The 22,539-nt window shown below is 38.8% G+C and overlaps 1 protein-coding gene across 1 annotated transcript; it reads left to right on the forward strand.

The window, feature by feature from the left end:
• The first annotated feature begins 21 nt into the window (after nt 1-21).
• Nucleotides 22-11,717, forward strand: LOC124118904 (cell wall integrity and stress response component 4-like). The gene is made up of 7 exons (XM_046481215.2): nt 22-476; nt 1,509-1,636; nt 3,414-3,613; nt 4,989-5,248; nt 6,963-7,151; nt 8,622-8,727; nt 9,158-11,717. Exons 1-7 carry the CDS (start codon nt 74-76, stop codon nt 9,279-9,281), a joined length of 1,410 nt encoding a protein of 469 aa, XP_046337171.2. The 5' UTR covers nt 22-73; the 3' UTR covers nt 9,282-11,717.
• Nucleotides 11,718-22,539: the final 10,822 nt, after the last annotated feature.

Here is a 22,539-nt window from a genome sequence, read left to right on the forward strand (position 1 = left end):
ACCAACAACACCAACAACAACACCAACAAAATCACCAGCATCACCAACAACAACACCACCAACAACAACAACAATGCCAACAACAGCAACAGCAACAACAACGCCAACAACAGCAACAACAACATCCTCCAACAGTTCCACAGCAATCAGCTCCACTACCAGTGGTACCACCCTGTCAACAAGTACCAACACAAAAGACTCAACACCGGCATCTATCACCAATAGCACTGAACCCACATCCTCAGAAATTCCAACATCTACAGAAGCATCCTCTGCCACAGCCGAAACTTCTACTCCTTCCTCAACGGTTATCACATCATCATCTGTCACTACAACAGTACAACCTACTACTACTTCATTAGCAGCTACGTCTACATCACCACCCAAGACCATTCTACTTATCAATGAGTTTACCTACAATGGCCTTTTCTCAAATGATACAACCTATGGTGATAACTTTAGTGTAGAAATTAGACGTAAGTATTTTTTCATATATCCAAGCAAACAGTTTTCAAACCATGTATTCACTAGCAATCCTGACATGATATGACCATGGTCACTTTAGCTACAGTCACACGTTAGCGGGTGTATTCTGGTAGTAACTGCGGTTACAGCTCCTGGAATAGAATTAAATATTTCCTAGGCAACTGTTTGCAAACTATTGTATTCACTGACAATGCTGGCCATACTACAGAATTAAAAAAAATTGTTATGTAACCATGGTAACTTTAGCTTCAATCACACTTTAGAGGTTGTTACCTCTTTTACCATGGTTACAGCTCCTGGAATATTAGAAATGAATCACTAAATCTCATGATTGGTGTAATGCCATAATTATTAAGACTATCCTGAGATAAAAAAGAGAAAACACTTCATACAAGTTGAAAATGTTTGCACATTTTGAAAAACACACAAGCCTGCATCTAGAGAAGATAATCTTAATTTAACCAACAAGCAGCATATCCTGGCAGCAAAGGGACACTACTCTGCAGAGCAAGATTTATCTCTTTATACCACTGGGTCACTGGTGACAACGTAACAACATGGTTCCAACATACCTAACTTATGAAATACGAAAAATGAAAAAAATGTGATTCACTGTATTTATCCTGACTCATCATTATAACTTTAAATACATTTTCTTTTATATTCATTGGTGTATTTTATTAATGGTACTACTTTTTGCTTCAAAATAGCAATTTGTGGGTCTGATTTCACTTACACAAAAGGATTTTTGAAACCTAGAATATATCTTTCAGCTCACTGTCACCATAGTTACTTGAGGGGCGGTCGGGTAGCCTAGTGGTTAAAGCGTTCGCTCGTCAGGCCGAAGACCCGGGTTCGATTCCTGACATGGGTACAATGTGTAAAGCCCATTTTTGGTGTCCCCCGCCATGATATTGCTGGAATATTGCGAAAAGCGGCGTAAAACTCACTCACTCATAGTTACTTGATACAATCTTTTGAAGTGTGCAAGAAGCTTGTAGTCATGTTTGTGTCTCTGTCAGGGCTGGAGGGAGACGCTACCCCCAACATGACGGTGGTGGTGTCCGATCTGAAAATGAAGTGTGCTGCTGTGGTCCAGGTAGATTCTGCTGCTTGGAATAACAACCTGGCATTTGAAACAGCACATTTGGTAAGTATTTCATTGTGGATTAGTTGGGTTACCTGATGAATTGTGGATTAGTTGGATAATTTGATGAATTGTAGACTAGTTGGGTTTACCTGTTGAATTTTTAAGAGTTGGGTTACCTGATGAATTTTGGATTAGTTGGGTTACCTTATGAATTTTGACTAGTTGGTTACCTTATGAATTTTGACGAGTTGGTTACCTGATGAATTTTGACGAGTTGGTTACCTGATGAATTTTGACGAGTTGGTTACCTGAAAATTTTTGGATTAGTTGGGTTTACCTGTTGAATTTTTAAGAGTTGGGTTACCTGATGAATTTTGGATTAGTTGGGTTACCTTATGAATTTTGACTAGTTGGGTTGCCCTTATGAATTTTGACGAGTTGGTTACCTGATGAATTTTGACGAGTTGGTTACCTGATGAATTTTGACGAGTTGGTTACCTGAAAATTTTTGGATTAGTTGGATTATCTGATGAATTGTTGACTACTTGAATTGTCTGAATCGTGGGCTTGTTGGATTATCTGTTGAATTGTGGATCAGTTGGATTATCTGATGAATTGTAGATTAGTTTGATTATATGTTGAATTTTTAATTAGTTGGGTTACCTGATGAATTTTGGATCAGTTGGATTATCTGATGAATTGTAGACTAGTTGGATTATCTGTTGGATTATCTGTTGAATTGTTGATCAGTTGGATTATCTGATGAACTGTAGATTAGTAGCATTATATGTTGAATTTTGAACAAGTTGGGTTACCTGATGCATTTTGGATTAGTTGGATTATCTGATGAATTGTTGGCTCCTTGGATTGTCTGAATTGTGGGCTTGTTGGATTATCTGTTGAATTGTAGATTAGTTTGATCATCTGATGAATTATCTGTTGAATTGTGGACAACTAGATTATCTGTTGAATTTTGGATGAGTTGGATTTTCTGATGAATTTTGGATTAGTTGGATTATCAGATGAATTGTGGACTAGTTAGATTATCTGTTGAATTGTGGGATGTTTTTATTATCTGTTAAATTTGGATTAGTTGGATTATCTGATGGATTGTGGAATAGTTGGATTAGGTGATGAAAGGTGGGCTAGTTGGATTATCTTGTGGAATGTAGATTAGTTGGATTATATGTTGAATTTTTAATTAGTTGGGTTACCTGATGAATTTCAGATCAGTTGGATTATCTGATGAATTGTGGACTAGTTGGATTATCAGATGAATTGTGGACTAGTTAGATTATCTGTTGAATTGTGCGATGTTTTAATTATCTGTTGAATTTTGGATTAGTTGGATTTTCTGATGAATTGAGGTTGCGGTCGGGTAGCCTAGTGGTTAAAGCGTTCGCTCGCCACACAGAAGATCCGGGTTCAATTTCCGACATGGATACAATGTGTGAAGCCCATTTCTGGTGTCCCCCGCCGTGATATTGCTAGAATATTGCTAAAAGCGGCGTAAAACCCTACTCACACACTCACTCACTCACTCATTCACTGATAAATTGTGGACTAGAAGTTGGAATATGTGATGAATGTTGGGCTTGTTGGATTATCTGTTGAATTGTGGGATGTTTTTATTATCTGTTAAATTTGGATTAGTTGGATTATCTGATGGATTGTGGAATAGTTGGATTGGGTGATGAAAGGTGGGCTAGTTGGATTATCTTGTGGAATGTGGATTAGTTGGAATGTCTGATGAATAGTAGGCTGATGAATTATGGACTAGTTGGATTATCTCTTTGGCATTTATCCTGCGATATTGTGATCAAAGTTTACTTTTTAGACACCAGCAAACAGAAGAGCGGTGATTGTGTCCCTCTACACTTCTGTTAATTGGACAAACTGTACTGATGTAAACATGACAGGTGTTGATCTACTAGATGCTACCATTGTCAGTCAAGACCTGGTCAACACAACGACGACCAGCATACAATTTGTTCCTGATTATTTGTCAAGAATACTCGTCGCTCAAGTCAACAGAAGGTATGTTCATGTATTTATTGAAGTTGTAAAAACAGTGATAACTCAAATACCTGATATAAACTAATGGTGATTCTGGGCAAGAGGTCCTGCTGGTATCTGTGATTCGGGGCAAGAGGTCCCCTGTACCCAGTGCTTGGTGTAATCCTGCTGGTGTCTGTTCTAATGTTGAAACTCTATGGTGATTCTATGGTGATTCCGGGCAAGAGGTCCCCTGTACCCAGAGCTTGGTGTAATCCTGCTGGTGTCTGTTCTAATGTTGAAACTCTATGGTGATTCTATGGTGATTCTGGGCAAGAGGTCCCCTGTACCCACTGCTTGGTGTGATCCTGCTAGTGTCTGTTCTAATGTTGAAACTCTATGGTGATTCTATGGTGATTCCGGGCAAGAGGTCCCCTGTACCCACTGCTTGGTGTAATCCTGCTGGTGTCTGTTCTAATGTTGAAACTCTATGGTGATTCTATGGTGATTCTGGGCAAGAGGTCCCCTGTACCCAGTGCTTGGTGTAATCCTGCTGGTGTCTGTTCTAATGTTGAAACTCTATGGTGATTCTATGGTGATTCCGGGCAAGAGGTCCCCTGTACCCACTGCTTGGTGTAATCCTGCTAGTGTCTGTTCTAATGTTGAAACTCTATGGTGATTCTATGGTGATTCCGGGCAAGAGGTCCCCTGTACCCAGTGCTTGGTGTGATCCTGCTGGTGTCTGTTCTAATGTTGAAACTCTATATTGATTCTATGGTGATTCCGGGCAAGAGGTCCCCTGTACCCAGTGCTTGGTGTGATCCTTCTGGTGTCCGTTCTAATGTTGAAACTCTATGGTGATTCTATGGTGATTCTGGGCAAGAGGTCCCCTGTACCCAGTGCTTGGTGTAATCCTGCTGGTGTCTGTTCTAATGTTGAAACTCTATGGTGATTCTATGGTGATTCCGGGCAAGAGGTCCCCTGTACCCAGTGCTTGGTGTGATCCTGCTGGTGTCTGTTCTAATGTTGAAACTCTATGGTGATTCTATGGTGATTCCGGGCAAGAGGTCCCCTGTACCCAGTGCTTGGTGTGATCCTGCTGGTGTCTGTTCTAATGTTGAAACTCTATGGTGATTCTATGGTGATTCTGGGCAAGGGGCTCCTGTACCCAGTGCTTGGTGTAATCCTGCTGGTGTCTGTTCTAATGTTGAAACTCTATGGTGATTCTATGGTGATTCCGGGCAAGAGGTCCCCTGTACCCAGAGCTTAGTGTACTCCTGTTGGTGTCTGTTCTAATGTTGAAACTCTATTAATAAACCAAGGAACAACAGGTATTTTGTGTATTTTTGTAAACTGTCTACCATCTTTGTAATTCTGGAGATCACAGATGTATTTATAGGAACATTTGAATTTTCAGTATCCCACAGGGAGCCAACTTATCAGTTGTTCGTTGTGACCACACACGACTGGACCCTGGTTCCTTCATAATAGCGCCCTCCACATTCAACCACAACAACTCATGTGACCTTAACCAAAATGTTACACTCAAAACGATCACCTTGAACTACACCTGTGACCAATGGAAGGATGAAAATACCACGAAGCTGATCAATTACTTTGTGAAGGAAGTTGGTTGGAGATGTCAGTGTGGCTTCTCCCCAGTCTATATACGGAATGGTGAGTGGTTTAGTTGATTGTCACCCTTTGTTGACCAACCGTTTCCGGGGACTAGTGGATAGAGTGTCTGCCCCGGCCGTGTCATACCAAAAGATGTGAAAAGATGGTACTTGTTACCTTGCCTGGAGTTCTGCATTAAAGGGATAAAGCAAGAACAGGTCAGCTCATAGTCAGTATATTGGGTCTGAGTGGACATGTTAAACTGTGGCATTGTATTTCAATGGGCTAGCATTATAAAACCGGCATTAGTACAGACTAGGACAGACAGACCCACACATGCAAACTAATTTAAGGTCCTGTAAGTGGTAAAACGATTTGCATCACTTAGGGCTTTCCTCCCACATTAAACTGACACGCCATGATATAACTGGAACAATGTTAAAAGCGGGGTTAAACCCAAATCACTCACTCACTCCCGTAGGCCCTGTTCAGATCTACGACTATCATAAGTTGATGTTGAAGTATGAGCTACGATTGTGGAACGGGGCCCTGAACCTACAACAAACAACACATGTGAAAATATACATGACAATGGGGACCTTATAGTAGGTCTCTGACATCTGAACATTATTCTTATTTTTTATAGGTGTACCTAGCTTTGTGTACCTTTGTCTCATTCAGTTCAGCTCTTGAAATCCTGTGTGACTCAAAATCTTCATGGGGGGTCGGGTAGCCTGGTGGTTAAAGCGTTCGCTCGTCACGCCGAGGACCCGGGTTCGATTCCCGACATGGGTACAATGTGTGAAGCCCATTTCTGGTGTCCCCTGTCGTGATATTGCTGGAATATTGCTAAAAGCCGCGTAAAACCATACTCGCTCACTCACTCACTTATAATCTTCATAACAGATATAGATCAGATCTAGCTTACAACAAGCACACATAGATATAGACACTGACTAGACATTAACAAGCTGTAGATTTGATGAGTGAGTGAGTGAGTGGGGTTGGATACTATCTCGTACAATATTTCATCAATAACACACCTTAATATGTGAAGGAAGTGATGCGTATGGTAATTTGCCACTTTGGCAAAACCCATGAGCATGGGTATACTGTGCACAGACCAAGGATCGTAATCGGTGATTTGAACCGATGAACAGATCCTAATGTGGCAAAGGGATGCAACTCTGCACAGAGAATTGTGACAGTTAAGACAGAGTAGACATATGCTAAGCATGGTCTAGATGCCTGGGATATATTTACTGAAAGCTTTGACAGTGCAGACATAGACCTTACGGTCATGTACACAACTGCAGGTGTATGGCCATAGTGGATAATGGAGGTTAACATAACATAATAATGAACATTATATTTAGCGAGCCTTGGCCAAATCAAATGTTTTTAGAAGACCCAGAGGTCTACAAACACAGGTATTGAAACCAATTTACCTACCTTACTTGCTAAATTCTTCGTATAAGTCTCCATTGTTGCCTACATTTGTGAAATTTTAGATGCTGATTTTCAGTATCTTAGACTATTATTTTGATCATCAAAATATACAAATTATCATCATAATTTATCTAGAAAATTTAAGGGGGTTGCCATGTTTCTTTGTAGACACCGAAAGTAGTACCTACCTGACCTCTTTTTTTTCATAATTATCCATAACGACCCCAACAGATACCGTTTTTATCTGCTGGCTTCATCCTGCCTGGAAACGTGATTAATTAAGTCAATTTTATTATTTACCATTTTACCCTGTTTTATCTTCAAGCTACAGGGAACTGCACACAGACTACTACCACCACTATAAGTTGGTCCATCCCCGAGAGGTTTGAGTCTGTGTACGACAATGTTGTCAATGCTACAGACTGCATAGAGAACGAAACATCCGAAAAGCTGTGTCTTGCTCGCACATGTCACAACTGCAACAACTCCAAAAAGGTCGACCCTCAGCACAAGGGTAAGTCAGTGCCAGTAGAACCTGTATGAGGACTAATGCAGATCGTTTTTCACACACAAGTGAAATCATATACCGTATTCGACGTAATAAGCGCCCCGCTCTAATAAGCACCCACGGCGATATTTGCTAATACATGTATATTGGTAAGTGAACAATCCCAATTGGCACCCCTTCCGATTGATCAAAGTACACAAGACTTATTTATTCGTGTATAATACGCACTCGTGTGTTATATGCACCCTTAATAATGGGCAATTAAATTCTGGAAAAATATATCTGTCGTACATAAACAGTTCAGGCCGTCAGCATAAACCACAAAATTTATCTTTCAACTCTGTTTTTTCCACCACATTAATATTCTAATAAGAGCCCCCTATTCCTAATTTTGAGAGAGCCCTGGGTGCTTATGACGTCGAATACGGTACTTATTTTTATACGAAAGTATGGCTTTAATTGCTGTTACCATGGTTACATGATGTCAGTTGCCATGTAAACCTTCTCCCTTGTGTAAGTTATCAGTTATTCATTTAGGGATGGAGAGGAGCATGCAACTGTCACATGACTGACTCTATGAGAAGTATCTGGAGAGGTAATTACTGTAAACATAGTAAACATGTTTACATTATTTATATGATTTTGATATACCATAAACCTAGTGGTTAAATCGTGTGCTCGTCTCGCCAATGACATCTTCCCGCGGCAAGGGAGTTAACTGACTATAAAAGTCCAGTTTCCACCCTTGCCGAACTAGGCTGGTATTATGGAGTTAAATTTTGGCTGGACTAACGAGTCTATGCATAGTCCAATCAAAATCACGCACCGAAATCGAAATCCGGTTCATAAACTTTCATGCAGATTTCGGTCGATTGTAGGGTTTGCAAAGCATGTGCACCCCCAACTTGTTGTCAACAGACATTTTCCAAATCTTTTCAAGTTTTTAATCAAGGTGCTCACGTCATTTGATGCCTTTTTCGATGTAAGACCCGTTTTCTCACAATATATATCTTGATTGTCGATCAGATCATCTTGACTGGGCGCCGCCATTTTGTTTGAAGCAAATGTAAGTGATACGAGAGGTGGAATCTGATTGGTCCATAGGAGAGGCATAGAGGGGACTTAACTCGTAATAGCCACTGGTGGCGCTATGATCGAGCCCAGGAATTCCAGCCTAGTTCGGCAAGGGTGGAAACTGGACTTTTAAAGTCAGTTAACTCTCTTGCCTCGGGAAGATGCGCCAGTGCAGGCCATGGTTCGATTCCCCACATGAGTACAATGTGTGAAACCCATTTCTAGTATTCCCTTCTGTGATGTTGCTGGAATATTGCTAAGAGCAGCATAAAACCATACTCATTCACTCACTCAATTTGGCAGGGAGTGTCGTGTACCAAATAGCCAAGTATTTAGATATGCTTCTCGGAATAGCTTGAATATGTCTTATTCCCTTCATGGTTTAAAAAAATGTTCTTGCAGGTAACATAAGTGTGACAGTCGGCGTTGTGATTGCCTGCATTGTTGTTTTCCTCATCATTGTTGCCATAGTGATCCTGTACATCCGCAAGAAGCGCCGAGGAATATTGTAAGTTGATATTATTTTTATACAGGTTGTAAGCAGTAGACATGATAGATAATCAAAGTTTTATATCATAATATGATTATTGGAGTGTAATTTCCATCTTTTTTTCTAGATTCTTCGCAATATTAGGGAATTATTGGATGTAGCACTGATTAATGTCTGTTTTCTCTACAGTATGTGGCAACTATCGACATCGGGTGGTCAGGGTTGATGCATGTCATCGTAGACCAATTGCATAGATCGATTCACATATCAAACACTGAATTCTCTCATCCAGACTCGATTATTTACAGACCGCTGTCATATAGCTGAAATATTGCTGAATGCGGCGTAAAACAACCAAACAACAAACAAACAGTTTTTTTGTTAATCATTATACCCCGTAGTATAACACGAAGATGAAAAAGACCATTTATGATATCCTCTGTTCCAGGCAATTCCGTATGACTAGATTAGACGAGGATGACGATGACCTGATGATGTCTAACGACACGGATGACTTTGTAGGTGGTCAGGAAGCTAGTTTCAGCAACTCCAGCTACACACGCTTCAAGTAGTAACCACAAATCTCACGGAGTATGTCCTGGAACACTGCCTTGGTCATGTCCAATCAAGGGAGATAACTGGAATGACACAATGTGGAATTGTGAACCATAGAGTTACAATCTCACTTGTATTTATCAATCAATCAATGTATGAATGTCTTGCCTTGACATTTTGTAATGTTGTATTTTGGTTGTATCCGAATCATTGTCTAAACAAATTTTTGTTATACAGAATGTATATGTTTAGCATATTCAGGGAATATGTTGATATTTCATAGGTGTTGTGATAATTCTCATCATGCCGTTGTCGCACGATAGAACAATACTACTTAAAATGGTGATTAACATCTAAATTGTAGAACGTTTTAGTCAGTTTCTCTGTTCACAAACCAATACTACTTAAAACTGTGATTAACATCTAAGTTGTAAAACGTTTTAGTCAGTTTCTCTCATTCTCACAAAAACAATACTACTTAAAACTGTGAACATTTAGATTGTAGAACAGTTTCTCAGTTTAGAGGTTTTGATAGTAATGTCCTTGTTTTTAAACCTGGAACTATGTGAGCTGGTTGTGTACGCAGCGATTACTGCACACAGGCAGCTGATTCTGTAGAGCATAGCATGCCTTGGGGCAAATGTTTCACCCAGTCAGCATGCTGATCATAAATTCTAAGATCTCTAATGCTCAAGAAAGATTTTGATTGGGTAGTAGAGCTTCTCTGCAACATATCTGATGATTTGTTGATGATTCTTGAGTCTCACCTGCCTAATAGATGCTGGGTGTTTGGGGATTTTAAGAGACAAGGTCTGTAGGAACAAATGCCACAGGTCCTCCGTCCATCAGGTCATCTGTGTGATCATCAATATCAGGGTGTTTTCTATTCTAAAGGTTCTTTGGGATATAAAACATTTTGTATGGTAAAATAATGATCTGGTAGTATTGTATTTCTTGATGTTTAAAACATTTCCTGGAGAATACAGTTTGTCATGTTCATGGCTCCTCCGTCGTCACTTACACTTTTGGCAGGTTGTAAATTTTGTTTTCATTTAATTTTATTTTATTGAAACTTTAACAAGCTACTGAAGGAAAGTGTTTTGGACAGGACGTGATATTTGCTGCTGGAGGAAGTACATTCAGTCATATCTCAGAGTGATGGACCAAGAGGTTGTATGTGCAATACATATGACTTTATCTTATCCTGACTCATACACACGAGAATAAGAATGAGTCAGGATAAGTATAAATTATATTTTACTCTAAAAAATACATATTTTATCTCATCCTGACTCACACTTATACTCGTGTGTACGAGTCAGGATAAGTATAAATGATATTTTTACTCTTAAAAAAACCCATTTTGTAATAAAATAACATTACTCTATTATTTTATAAATTATAATATTTCTGGTCAGCGTTCTTCCAAGGTACATATTAGGCATGTTGAACGAGGGGAAACTAGATGTTTTACACTGACATTTTTATATGTACTCAAACTCATTAAAACAGATCTTAGCGCTCTCTGAAACTACTAAAATACTTGGGCACTAAGATCTGATTTTAATGACATTGCACATGTGCTTCAGTAGTCATGGTACTTGAAATGATAAACTGTATCAGAAAGGAGAAAGATTTACAGTAATTTTTGACTGCCATACAGTGTGATCTCATGAGTCTTGAGAAAACTTCCATGTATCATATCGTCATGGTTATTGCTCCATAATGTGTATGGTTGAATTTCAATACTGTCCTATGCTCTAAGATGGCTATGACAACTAGGTGGTTTTTAGAGGTGTAACGATATGGTGGGGTCTTTGACAAGTTGATAGTTTTGTCTTATTGCAAGTGAATCACAACCCTGTTATTAAATTTCAGAGGTCAAAGATGGGATATTGTAGGGCTGAAACATATTGGTATGGGGCACTGGGAATGTTACGCTATGTATGTCCAACCATGAAGTACGAGAGAATCTGCTTAAGCTGGTGGCTGATAAGTTTTTGTTATTACAGTGTTTCCTCGTTATTCGACCCTTCAATATAGCGCTAACTCGGTTATAGCGCGCAGTAAAGCATGGCTCCATAATTTACTAACATTTTTAATAAACTCATAGATCGTGTTAGGTAGGCAGAGCATGTATACTGTTTTGTTGGTCATCTACCACATACGACTCAAGCTTCGTTAAACCAGCTGATCATCTATAACGCTCATCAATTATTTGGACCCCGAAGGTAGCGTGGTAGCAAGGGATCACGGCATTCACATGATTTACACTAATATGACTTGTAATAAACTGCATTGTATGTGTTGCAATACAGGGCTCGTAAATCAATGTATTGTATCATGGCGCAGGGGCACGGGTGGCCTAGTTGTCTAAGGCGCTGCGATTCACTGTGCAGAGTTGCGTCCCTTGGGCACGCCAGAAAGCTATGATTGTGGGTTCGAATCCCGGTTTGCCCCGATTATGTTTCTAGGTTTGTCAGCACCATACCCGTGCTCGTGGCTTTCAGCGAAGTGGTAAACGTCTGAGACCTGCATCACTTCGGGCTTTCATCCCACATCAAGCTGACACGCTGTGATATAACTGGAATAATGTTAAACCCAACTCACTCACTATCATGGCGCTCGTATCACAATACAAAACTGTGTCACCATATCGTTACACCACTAGTGTTTTTGAGGCTTGTTTCAACATTGTATTACAAATTTACACCTGATACAGGACATGACACACCAACCGAAGTGTCGATTCTTTTTAAATTGTTTATTTTTAAAAATTAGTATTTATGAAGTTTGTGTTAACACGAACTGATAGTTTCTTGGGCTAGAGTTACGTTTATGTCTATCATTAACAAAATTATCATGCTGATTTCATAATGCTTTAAGAACAAGCTAAGCTTCACCAGTCAGGTGAGTTAAAACAAATTTGTTGAAAGCAACAAACAACCCCTTGTCAGCTGAGCCAAAACGGCACAAATTAAATTGGACAGTACGTATCATGACTCTAGTATTGATTCAGGAGGTAGGTTATCGTTGATGCCTCCAAATTGTAGGAGGGCTATTTGTTGATGAAAAGTGTCTACTGAAAACACTAAGGCAATATTGGTTGTATATACTGTTTTGTAGAGTCCTGATTATGGATGTATATAGGCTATTGTGATGTAAATAATATTGTCAGTGAGAGTAGATTACCGTCATTTTATGTTTATTCTAATTGGTTTTTTTCTGTTTATGAAAAATTATAAATTGACATCAGTAATAACTCCTTATTGCTGAAGCGCTGCTTAAATTGGAAGCAGCAAGTTTTTTAAAACTAGTTATTGATAGATCTCTTGGCGGATCCAGCATTTTTAAATGGAGGGGTCCAAAATATCCTCTCTCAGATATATTTACTGCCTACAACATACAACACTTGGTTTTCAAAAGGGGGGGTCCGGACTCAATTGACCTCTCCTCTGGATCTGCCTATGGATCTTGTATACATGCTACAGCTGATCAGTACTTATATTTTATGTAAAATGCTCCGATAATATCATCAATATATTTTCTCCTTTTTTTTCTCTCTCTTTTTTTATATTTGCTTAATTTGAGTTTCAACATTTCATTTAACTCTACATATCTTTATGAATTGGTGGAATTAGCTGTTCATTTGCTTAAACATTTGTGTTCCACTGGTATTTACGTTCTTATTATTTGAAGCTTATGGGGGCCCAGTCAAAGGCGCCACAATTTACTGTGCAGAATTTTGTCCCTTAGTGGAATAGAGATCCTTTTATCATGTGTTCAAATCCCAGAATTGCTCAGATTATGGTTCCAGGTTATGTTTAGCACCATATCCATGCTTGTGGGTTTCACCAAAAGTGGTGAAGTGTAAGACCTGCATCTCTTACACTTTACTCCTCGCTGTGATGTGAAATAATGTTCAAAGCATCATAATGTACTCACTCACTCACTCACTCACTCATTCACTCACGAAAAGTTAAAAGCTCTTTGCAATTTTTGTCATTATTGTAAGTAATATTCCTGACCGGCGGAATGGCTTGTTGTCACTCACTAAGTATTAGCACTCATACAGCAATCTTCATTAATTAATCATCGTGATATTTCGTGATTCTATTTCAAGTTGCGAGGACTATAGCTACTGTTTCATCTGGAGGTCGATTTCCATAATGTAGCAAGGATCAATGCAATATTATTATTAACGACCACAGAAAATGTGTACAGTTTGTATTCTGTTGGTAAATCTGTCCCTGAAGTGGAGTAAGGAGTTCTATCAGACACGAAATATGTCTTCAGTCTTTGTTTCAAAACATATGATTTTGTTTTCTCTGAAAGGAGAAGCTACACAATTTGAATCTGTTTTCCAACAATTTTTTTTTTCAGGACGTCCAGCCATCCTCTATCTCCGGGGCCTGTGTTTCGGAAAACTCACACTAAAACCTGGATCCATTCCCTTGGTTCTCGCAATCTCAGATTACCCGCCCTTGATTTTCATTAACATTTACAGACTTATCAAATGTTGAGGTGAGGAAAAAGGAAATGCCATCACCAATTTCAATGGACATGAAGACATCCTTTCAATCAATATTTTTCGGGGCTTTTTTTTTGCTTGTCAGTCTGTTTTTCAATGTTGAATTTTTTGCAAACTCTATCATAATCGATTGGACTGGCAACCATGTTGTTCATATCGCCAAGCAAACATTAAGGCTGGTCTGTAAATCTCATTCTGATTGGTCAGTTAGACTGAGTCGTGTAGCAGATCAAACTGGCTGATGAAAATCAGGGGCGGGTAATTTGAGGTAGCGAGAATCACAGGGATGGGTCCAGGGGTTAGTATAGGTTTACTGAAATGCGAGCCCTGGAGATATAGAGGATGGACATCAAGCATATCTCGTGCATGTGTCCAGTTTTACAGTAACCAAACATTTGTTGAAATACCCTTTTCAATATATTATTTACTTTTTACATATTAAACACAAAACACTTAATCAAGTTTTATGCATTGCAATCACAGATACTGCAAGCTGTTTAAATGAAGAGAATTTCTGTCATGATATAACAGACTATTGCACTCACCCACTCACTCACCCACTGTAATCAAGTATGTTTTCTCTCCAGGAGATTATTCTTTCTTCAATGTATTATATTGAATACCCAAATGTTTGATTCCTGTGTATAAACAGTGCCTGCCATGTTTAAAAGAGAAGTATGTGAGTTGTGGAGCTGTGAGCAAGCTCTCACAAGTTATCCTGTACATATTAATGGTTTTCAATAAGTATTTAGCTGTTCATGATGTGATACTGTTGTTCATTCCATTGTTTAATTGTCATGATTCATGGAGTTGAGGATGTGACCAAATGTGCTATGTTGTTTTACTCTTCTTGAGTGTGCTGAGTTACCACTGAATAATTGATCAGTTGTGGTACTTATAATATCTTATGCTGTCAGATTACTGGTTTTTATTGTAGAGCAGTTCAGAATTACAAACTTAATTTGATATTTTTACATAATTTATGGGAACATAATATATTCCAGCCATTCGTGACCAACTCGTGTTATTCCGTGACAAGCCGAATAGTGACTCGTGCCCCTCTCATGGCCATTTTTGCGACCGGGTTCCGTCTTAACGCAAACGGGCCTACCTAAAACAATTGTCAACTCGTTGCGTAATGGTTTACATATATTTCCCCATATATTATAAATATTTCAGATGCAATTTAAAGCACATCGGAACATGTGGAATACCGGTAATACAGTATGATTGAACAAATTTAACTGTGTCTTGGGTATATGTTTTGATGGAAGACATATGTAAAATCACAAATTATTTCTGAGGGATTCTTTGATGAAGAACTTGAAATCTTAAGTGCATTCTGATTGGTTTGTTGTATTTACAAGCATAACATTCATTGATAGGGGGACGAGTCTTCTTGCAGGTTACGGAAAGGGGCGAGTGGTGATGATTGATATTCCAGCTTGTGTTCATCATTGCCATGGTTACAGTGCTAATTGCCAGGCTTCTGTTCCATCCCAGGATTTCATCACATCCAGCTCATTTTGCTGTTTCAGTAATATTAAGTGTGCATGGGTGCTCCAACTCAGTCTGCAGAGTTCTCTCCCCTTTGCTATGTCAGGATTCGTTGAACATTAATGTCTACTACCAGGTCACTTTTGGCTTTCTCCCCATGTTAGTATGAAATATACCGTAATATGACTTATATCCGAAGTGTCCTCAAATCCTGAGCTTCTTGAGCAGTGTACTATGAACCTGTACCATGGTACATTACGACCCTGTACTTGACTGCCTATCACAATGGAATGCACCCTGGAATTACAATGTCTCGTGTGAAACGACCATTTCGGCAAATAAAGACTTTCACTTCATCCTTCCTTATCCACAACTACTAAGTAGATTTGGAGCAATTATTACCTTATAGCAACAACATTTTTGTCAATTGCTTTGATTTTCGATACTGTATGTCATTCTTTACCATGCCATTAAACGAAGCATCATTAGAGACTGAAAGCTGTTGAGTTTGAAGAGAGGGTACATCTGACGCAGTTTGAGGTGCTAGGTTCTGAGAGAGCATGGTACATAGTAATGTGCCTTTATGTACCATTGATACATATCAGTTGTATCCTTGTCAAGAACGACCCTATCAGTGGAAGTTGGTACATAGTGATGTGCCTTTATGTACCTTTGCTACGTATCAGTTGTACCCTTGTCAAGAACGACCCTATCAGTGGAAGTTGGTACATAGTAATGTCTTTATGTACCATTGATACATATCAGTTGTATCCTTGTCAAGAACGACCCTATCAGTGGAAGTTGGTACATAGTGATGTCTTTATGTACCATTGATACATATCAGTTGTATCCTTGTCAAGAGCGACCCTATCAGTGGAAGTTGGTACATAGTGATGTCTTTATGTACCATTGATACATATCAGTTGTACCCTTGTCAAGAACGACCCTATCAGTGGAAGTTGGTACATAGTAATGTCTTTATGTACCATTGATACATATCAGTTGTATCCTTGTCAAGAACGACCCTATCAGTGGAAGTTGGTACATAGTGATGTCTTTATGTACCATTGATACATATCAGTTGTATCCTTGTCAAGAGCGACCCTATCAGTGGAAGTTGGTACATAGTGATGTCTTTATGTACCATTGGTACATATCAGTTGTACCCTTGTCAAGAACGACCCTATCAGTGGAAGTTGGTTCATAGTAATGTCTTTATGTACCATTGGAACATATCAGTTGTACCCTTGTCAAGAACGACCCTATCAGTGGAAGTTGGTTCATAGTAATGTCTTTATGTACCATTGGAACATATCAGTTGTATCCTTGTCAAGAACGACCCTATCAGTGGAAGTTGGTACATAGTGTTGTCTTTATGTACCATTGGTACATATCAGTTGTATCCTTGTCAAGAACGACACTATCAGTGGAAGTTGGTACATAGTGATGTCTTTATGTACCATTGGTACATATCAGTTGTATCCTTGTCAAGAACGACACTATCAGTGGAAGTTGGTACATAGTGATGTCTTTATGTACCATTGGTACATGTCGATTGTACCCTTGTCAAGAACGACCCTATCAGTGGATGTTGGATGAATCTCTTCCTTACACTTTAGACATTTCAATATTATCATGATTATTATGAACCATTTTACAATAAATACTTTTTGATTATATGATATCTAAAACTTCTTTAGTGATAATTGCTTCCATTTATTAATATCGAAAAAAACCATCAATTTTGCTGATATCTCAAAATTGAATTAGTGGTATTATTAATTATTGGTATCATAAAATAGAACAGCACCTCATGTAATATTCCTTATATCAACATCTGGTGATTGTGCAAATGATTGATTAAGTTTGTCATGTGAACACCCACCTAGTTACCTCCCTTGATGTTTGTCTCCTCATTGTGCTTTTAACATTGTTTGGTGTATGTCCAAGATGTTATTTTGATACCCTTTTGACAGTGTAGTGAATGGGAAACTGTCTGATAATGTACATTGTATCGTGTGATGTTTGTGTCCATGCCATTTGTTTCATATGCTGTCACTAACGTGATTGACAGCTGCCTTCTGATACAATTTTGCCAATGTGTTTTACAGAAATCAAATCAACCATTTTCACAGATTTTTTCAATATGTTTTTTGCAGTCCAATAATATACAACCCATGTTCTTATATTTATAATCTTATATAAATGTTAATATTTTATCTTGTTGAACATTTATCTATTGCTCGCTGTATCATACACAAGTATGCACACGCACACACGCACACACATACACACACACGTGTCTATTTGTACTAGTCTAGACTAAAGCCAATTTTATAGTGCTAGCCACATACCCGCATGCACATCGCTATATAAGTGCAATAATCTTGGTCGCGACGTTAAACCCTGTTTCACCTCACTTCAGATCCTTTTTTAGACTATTTTATTGTTACAGTTTTGATAATATATCAAGGGAGTTAACTCTACCAGACATATCAGTGCTAAGAAGCAGTGGATGAAATAAAATAAATTGCCAGGCTGCCATCAGGACACACAGACTTTAGAAGCTGCAGACCCTGACTAAATTCTTCAGGCCCTCATTTAAGAAACTGCAGCTAACTGTGACAAATACATCTCCGTGTAAATTTACTGCAGGCCATAAGGACCTATACAACATTGAAACTATGGCCCTACACGAAATCTACCTGCCACGGGCCTACGGGCAGGCACTTATTTCAAACACTGCCTAGTGGTGTTAAGTTTTTGTTTTACCATATACCTAGTTTGTTATATGCAGTGTTTATTCAGGACAATATCGTCACGCTTATTTTAATCCACCTTTCTCTGCATTTTATACAAATAGTCAAATCTTTCACGTTTATTGTCGTTCGGTGTTGGAAATCATATTTTTATGTAATCAAGAATTTGCTAGGTTGTCAGAGAATTGTTTTTATTATTTGAAAAAAAGGTATATGTATGCATGACCATAATGTGGTAATTTTCAAAGGATCAATGCTGTTGCTGTCAATTAGATTTGATGGACAGACAGGAAGATCTACATGTATATATTGACATTTGCTCACTGTGTATTCAGACATCATTGCAGCTAGTCTTGATATTTAGGAAATCAGATATTTTTGTTTCATTCTAAGGTCTTTTTGTTAAACATATCATGTGTAGAAAATGATTTTGATGGATGTATTTATAAGTATCTACAAATATAAACATCATCTCGATGTGTAAGAATAACTGAGATTCCAATCAACACCCTCACTCTAATGTGTTGACATTTGAAATCGGTTACACAGAGCTCATGATTATCATGTGGTTTCCATGTTGATGTGTAGTTGTTACAACATTAGTGAATACTGGTTAGGGCTGGGACTAGTCCAAATTTACTACCCGGGTACTCACCCCCCTATTACCCAACCCTACCCAGGTATATCTTCTGTAGGTGTCAAGATAGAGGTACAAAATGTCTGATTGGGAAACGTTTGACCGTACTCCGGTCAAAATAAATTTAGATACACGTATAATCCAATCTGGTCATGCATACACTGAAGTTTACGGAAGTTATATCATTATACAAACATATAAAGTTAGAAGAAATTTGTCACATATAGTGTAACCATAGAGTTCTAAATAATATTTGCCATTAAACAATATCATCACGTGACTAACCTGTGGGTTCCCGGGTCCTACTCAGTACCAACTCAACCCGAGTACCCGAGTACCCGAGTTACCCTTCCTAGCCCTAATACTGGTGTTTATGTTGTTGATGTATTCCAATACTGAACTAGGTACGTGATGTGCATGTATGCTCCATTTCTCACAGCTGTCAAAGCACTATAACTGTCTTAAGTCAATGTTAAATGATGGGCATGACGATCGTCTTACCATGCTCACTGCTAAAATTGTTTATGCAATGGGACCCTTTCTCAGGTCCTCTGTATTGGTCTTTGTCAGTGAAATACAAGCCACTTTGACAAAGCCATAACATCAGTTATAACTATAACAAAATGAATTGGGAAATGTTTAATTCCAATTTTAGACACTTTACTGACATTTGCTGCAGACATGAAGCCGATTATCGGCCTCGAGGCAGGTCTGAATAAGTCCCCATAAACCCAGTCCAACTCACTCGGGTTTGATGAACACATGTGGACCTTTGCAAGATCATACAGCTGTGACTGACGTCACGTATGTACATTTGTGTCAGTTGTACGCTTTGATAGCTTTTGTGAAACAGGCCTCATATCTTGAATCTGAGATGTAGTTTTGATGCCTAAGATAGCGAATGTAGACAACAGTTCAGTTTGACAAAACTTTGCAACCTCCATAGATCCTATATTATTGTTCTTATGTTATATAATATTCTGCTAACAAGGGACTGGTTTCTACAGTCTATGGCTTCACTGATCTGATTTAACCGATTGCAAAATAAGTTGTTTTCAAAGGGCAATACACTTGCGTTAGTAGATAAAGACGATCAATACAAGGTACCAATTATGCCTTGAGTTAATCCACCAAGTGCACACTGGTTACGTGTCTAAATGTGTTTACCTAATAGCATTCCAAAATCCACTATTTTATTAAGAATTTTGAAGTGTCTGTGATATAAGTGCTCATGTGAGGTTGTCAGCTGCTCACCCATTATAAGAAGTTAAAGATCACCTGTTTCTTTCATAATAAACTGGGTGTTCTTTAATTTTGAATGAGTACCGGTAGTATATATCGTTGTTGATCACAACAGATGTATCGTGCCAAAGTGCCTTCATGTTGTTTGTACATCTTGTTTCCCAATAAATATTTCTCATATCTGTCTTGTGTTGTATGCTTCTTCGTGGCAGGCTCCTTGGTTGGACAAAGGACGATCTTGTTGGAAACATCCATATTGGATTGACAAGGTCTCACTGTATGTAGGTGTCACTTAAAATGAGGAATCATTGTGAAGTGGCATGTGTGGATTAACAAGGTCTCACTGTATGTAGGTGTCACTTATACCTAGAGGAATGATTGTGAAGTGGCATGTGTGGAGTAACAAGGTCTCACTGTATGTAGGTGTCACTTATGCCTAGAGGAATGATTGTGAAGTGGCATGTGTGGAGTAACAAGGTCTCACTGTATGTAGGTGTCACTTATGCCTAGAGGAATCATTGTGAAGTGGCATGTGTGGATTAACAAGGTCTCACTGTATGTAGGTGTCACTTATACCTAGAGGAATCATTGTGAAGTGGCATGTGTGGATTAACAAGGTCTCTCTGTATGTAGGTGTCACTTATACCTAGAGGAATCATTGTGAAGTGGCATGTGTGGATTAACAAGGTCTCTCTGTATGTAGGTGTCACTTATGCCTAGAGGAATCATTGTGAAGTGGCATGTTGTTAACAAATTCAGAGAAGTGCCATATTACATGCAAAAATTATGCTTGCTTCTTTCCAGGCAAAATACCCCTACACACAGAAGAGTGAACTTGAACTCGAAGAACTCAAATTCTATCACCCAGTTGATCCTCTCTGTGACCTTGACCTGACCACCTGAGGTGATTTAAACAAAGCCCAACTTGTTGTTATTTATTCTTAAATTAAGTTAAGTTAACTTACAGATACAGATAATTTTATAACCTTTGATCATCTTGAAACTTTGTGTCACAATGTATGCTTGAATGAATATTTCACATGCTAACCCAACCAAATCCTGAGTGAGAACCTGGCTTTGACTTGAACTTTCACTCCTTCCCTCATGCAAACAATCAGTTTGACCTTGGATAATGTTAGAAAACTTTCAAAAGCCTATGAATGACAATTATACTCTGCAAAAAAAAGGAACGCAAAAGTAGTATATAAGAAATACCGTATTCGACGTAATAAGCGCCCAGGGCGCTCTCAAAACAGGGGGCTCTTTTTAGAATATTCATTTTTTGAAGAAAAAAAAAGTTAAAAAATAAATTTCGTGGTTTATGCTAACAGCCTGCAATGTTTACATACAACAGATATATTTTTCCAGAATTTAATTGCCCATAATTAAGGGTGCATATTGTACACGAGTGCGTATTATACGCAAATAAATGAGTCTTTTGTACATTGATCAATCGAAAGGGGTGCTAATTGGGATTGTTCACTAGCCAATATAGGAAATATCACCGTGGTCGCTTATTAGAGCGGGGCGCTTATTATGTCGAATACGGTACTGACAGTGTTCCCAACATCCATACAAAAATAATACCAAAAATGAATTGGTCATTTCTGCATGGATTGGGATTCATTTGTGCGGAAAGAATGAGGTACTGCAGAAATTTGGTGAAAAGATCGAAAAAGTGCAAAAATACAACGTGAGAGCCTTGGGCTGAAACACACGGACATGCATATGCAACATCGCTTGGTGGGCTAGAAAAACGTTGAGTTTTCATTGCATGCCATCACAATCTTACAGCAAGTGAAAAGCGAAAACATGCCATGAGTGACGGAAGCCCAACGCAACAACGCCATCAGAAAGGAGAATAATCTTCAGCTGCTACAAGGTTTCAAGCACCATTACAGGACACACGGGAAACACAGGACCTTTCCAGATCCGGTCGACCACGTACCATTACTAGAGCACAGGACAGATTCATACGGCTACGTCACTTACAGTCACCTCTACGACTATGGCAATACCAGGATTGCGCAAGATATCAGCCCAGACAGTTGAACTGTTTATCTGCTGAAGGTATTCATTCTTGATGACCAGTTTGAGGTGTCATTTTGATGGACCTGACAACTGCGACGTCAATGGTGTCAAGGTCACAACTGCGATGGAGACAAGTTTGGTTAGTGAAGAGTCACGTTTTACACTTCGTCGTGAAGATGGTTGACATGTTTACAGGCGTCGCGAACAACGTTATGCAAGAAAAACTACATACAGAAGTAGAGAGATTTGATGGTGGTAGTGCACAGGATTACAGAGCATGACCCACTGGGTGGCTATTTAGAAGCTGAAAACTCTGATGATGATGATGATGATGATAATAATAATAATAATCCCATTTACAGTTTGCCAACTTCTATTCACGAAGTGAATGCTAATATCTCTACATTAGTATTGCCCCGATCTTTTGGATCACTAAAACTTCATTCTCAGCTCCCTGGGGAGTATACAAGCCAAGCTGCCATATCAGACTGGAAAGCATTTTATAAATTGGTCCTCATAATGCTAGTTAGAAGTATGGTTCTTGCAAATAATTCCCAAGTCAAGTAAAACAACAGGGG

The sequence above is a fragment of the Haliotis rufescens genome, unplaced genomic scaffold, assembly GCF_023055435.1.
Source record: "Haliotis rufescens isolate VD_foot unplaced genomic scaffold, xgHalRufe1.0.p SCAF_3, whole genome shotgun sequence".
NCBI lineage: Eukaryota > Metazoa > Mollusca > Gastropoda > Lepetellida > Haliotidae > Haliotis > Haliotis rufescens.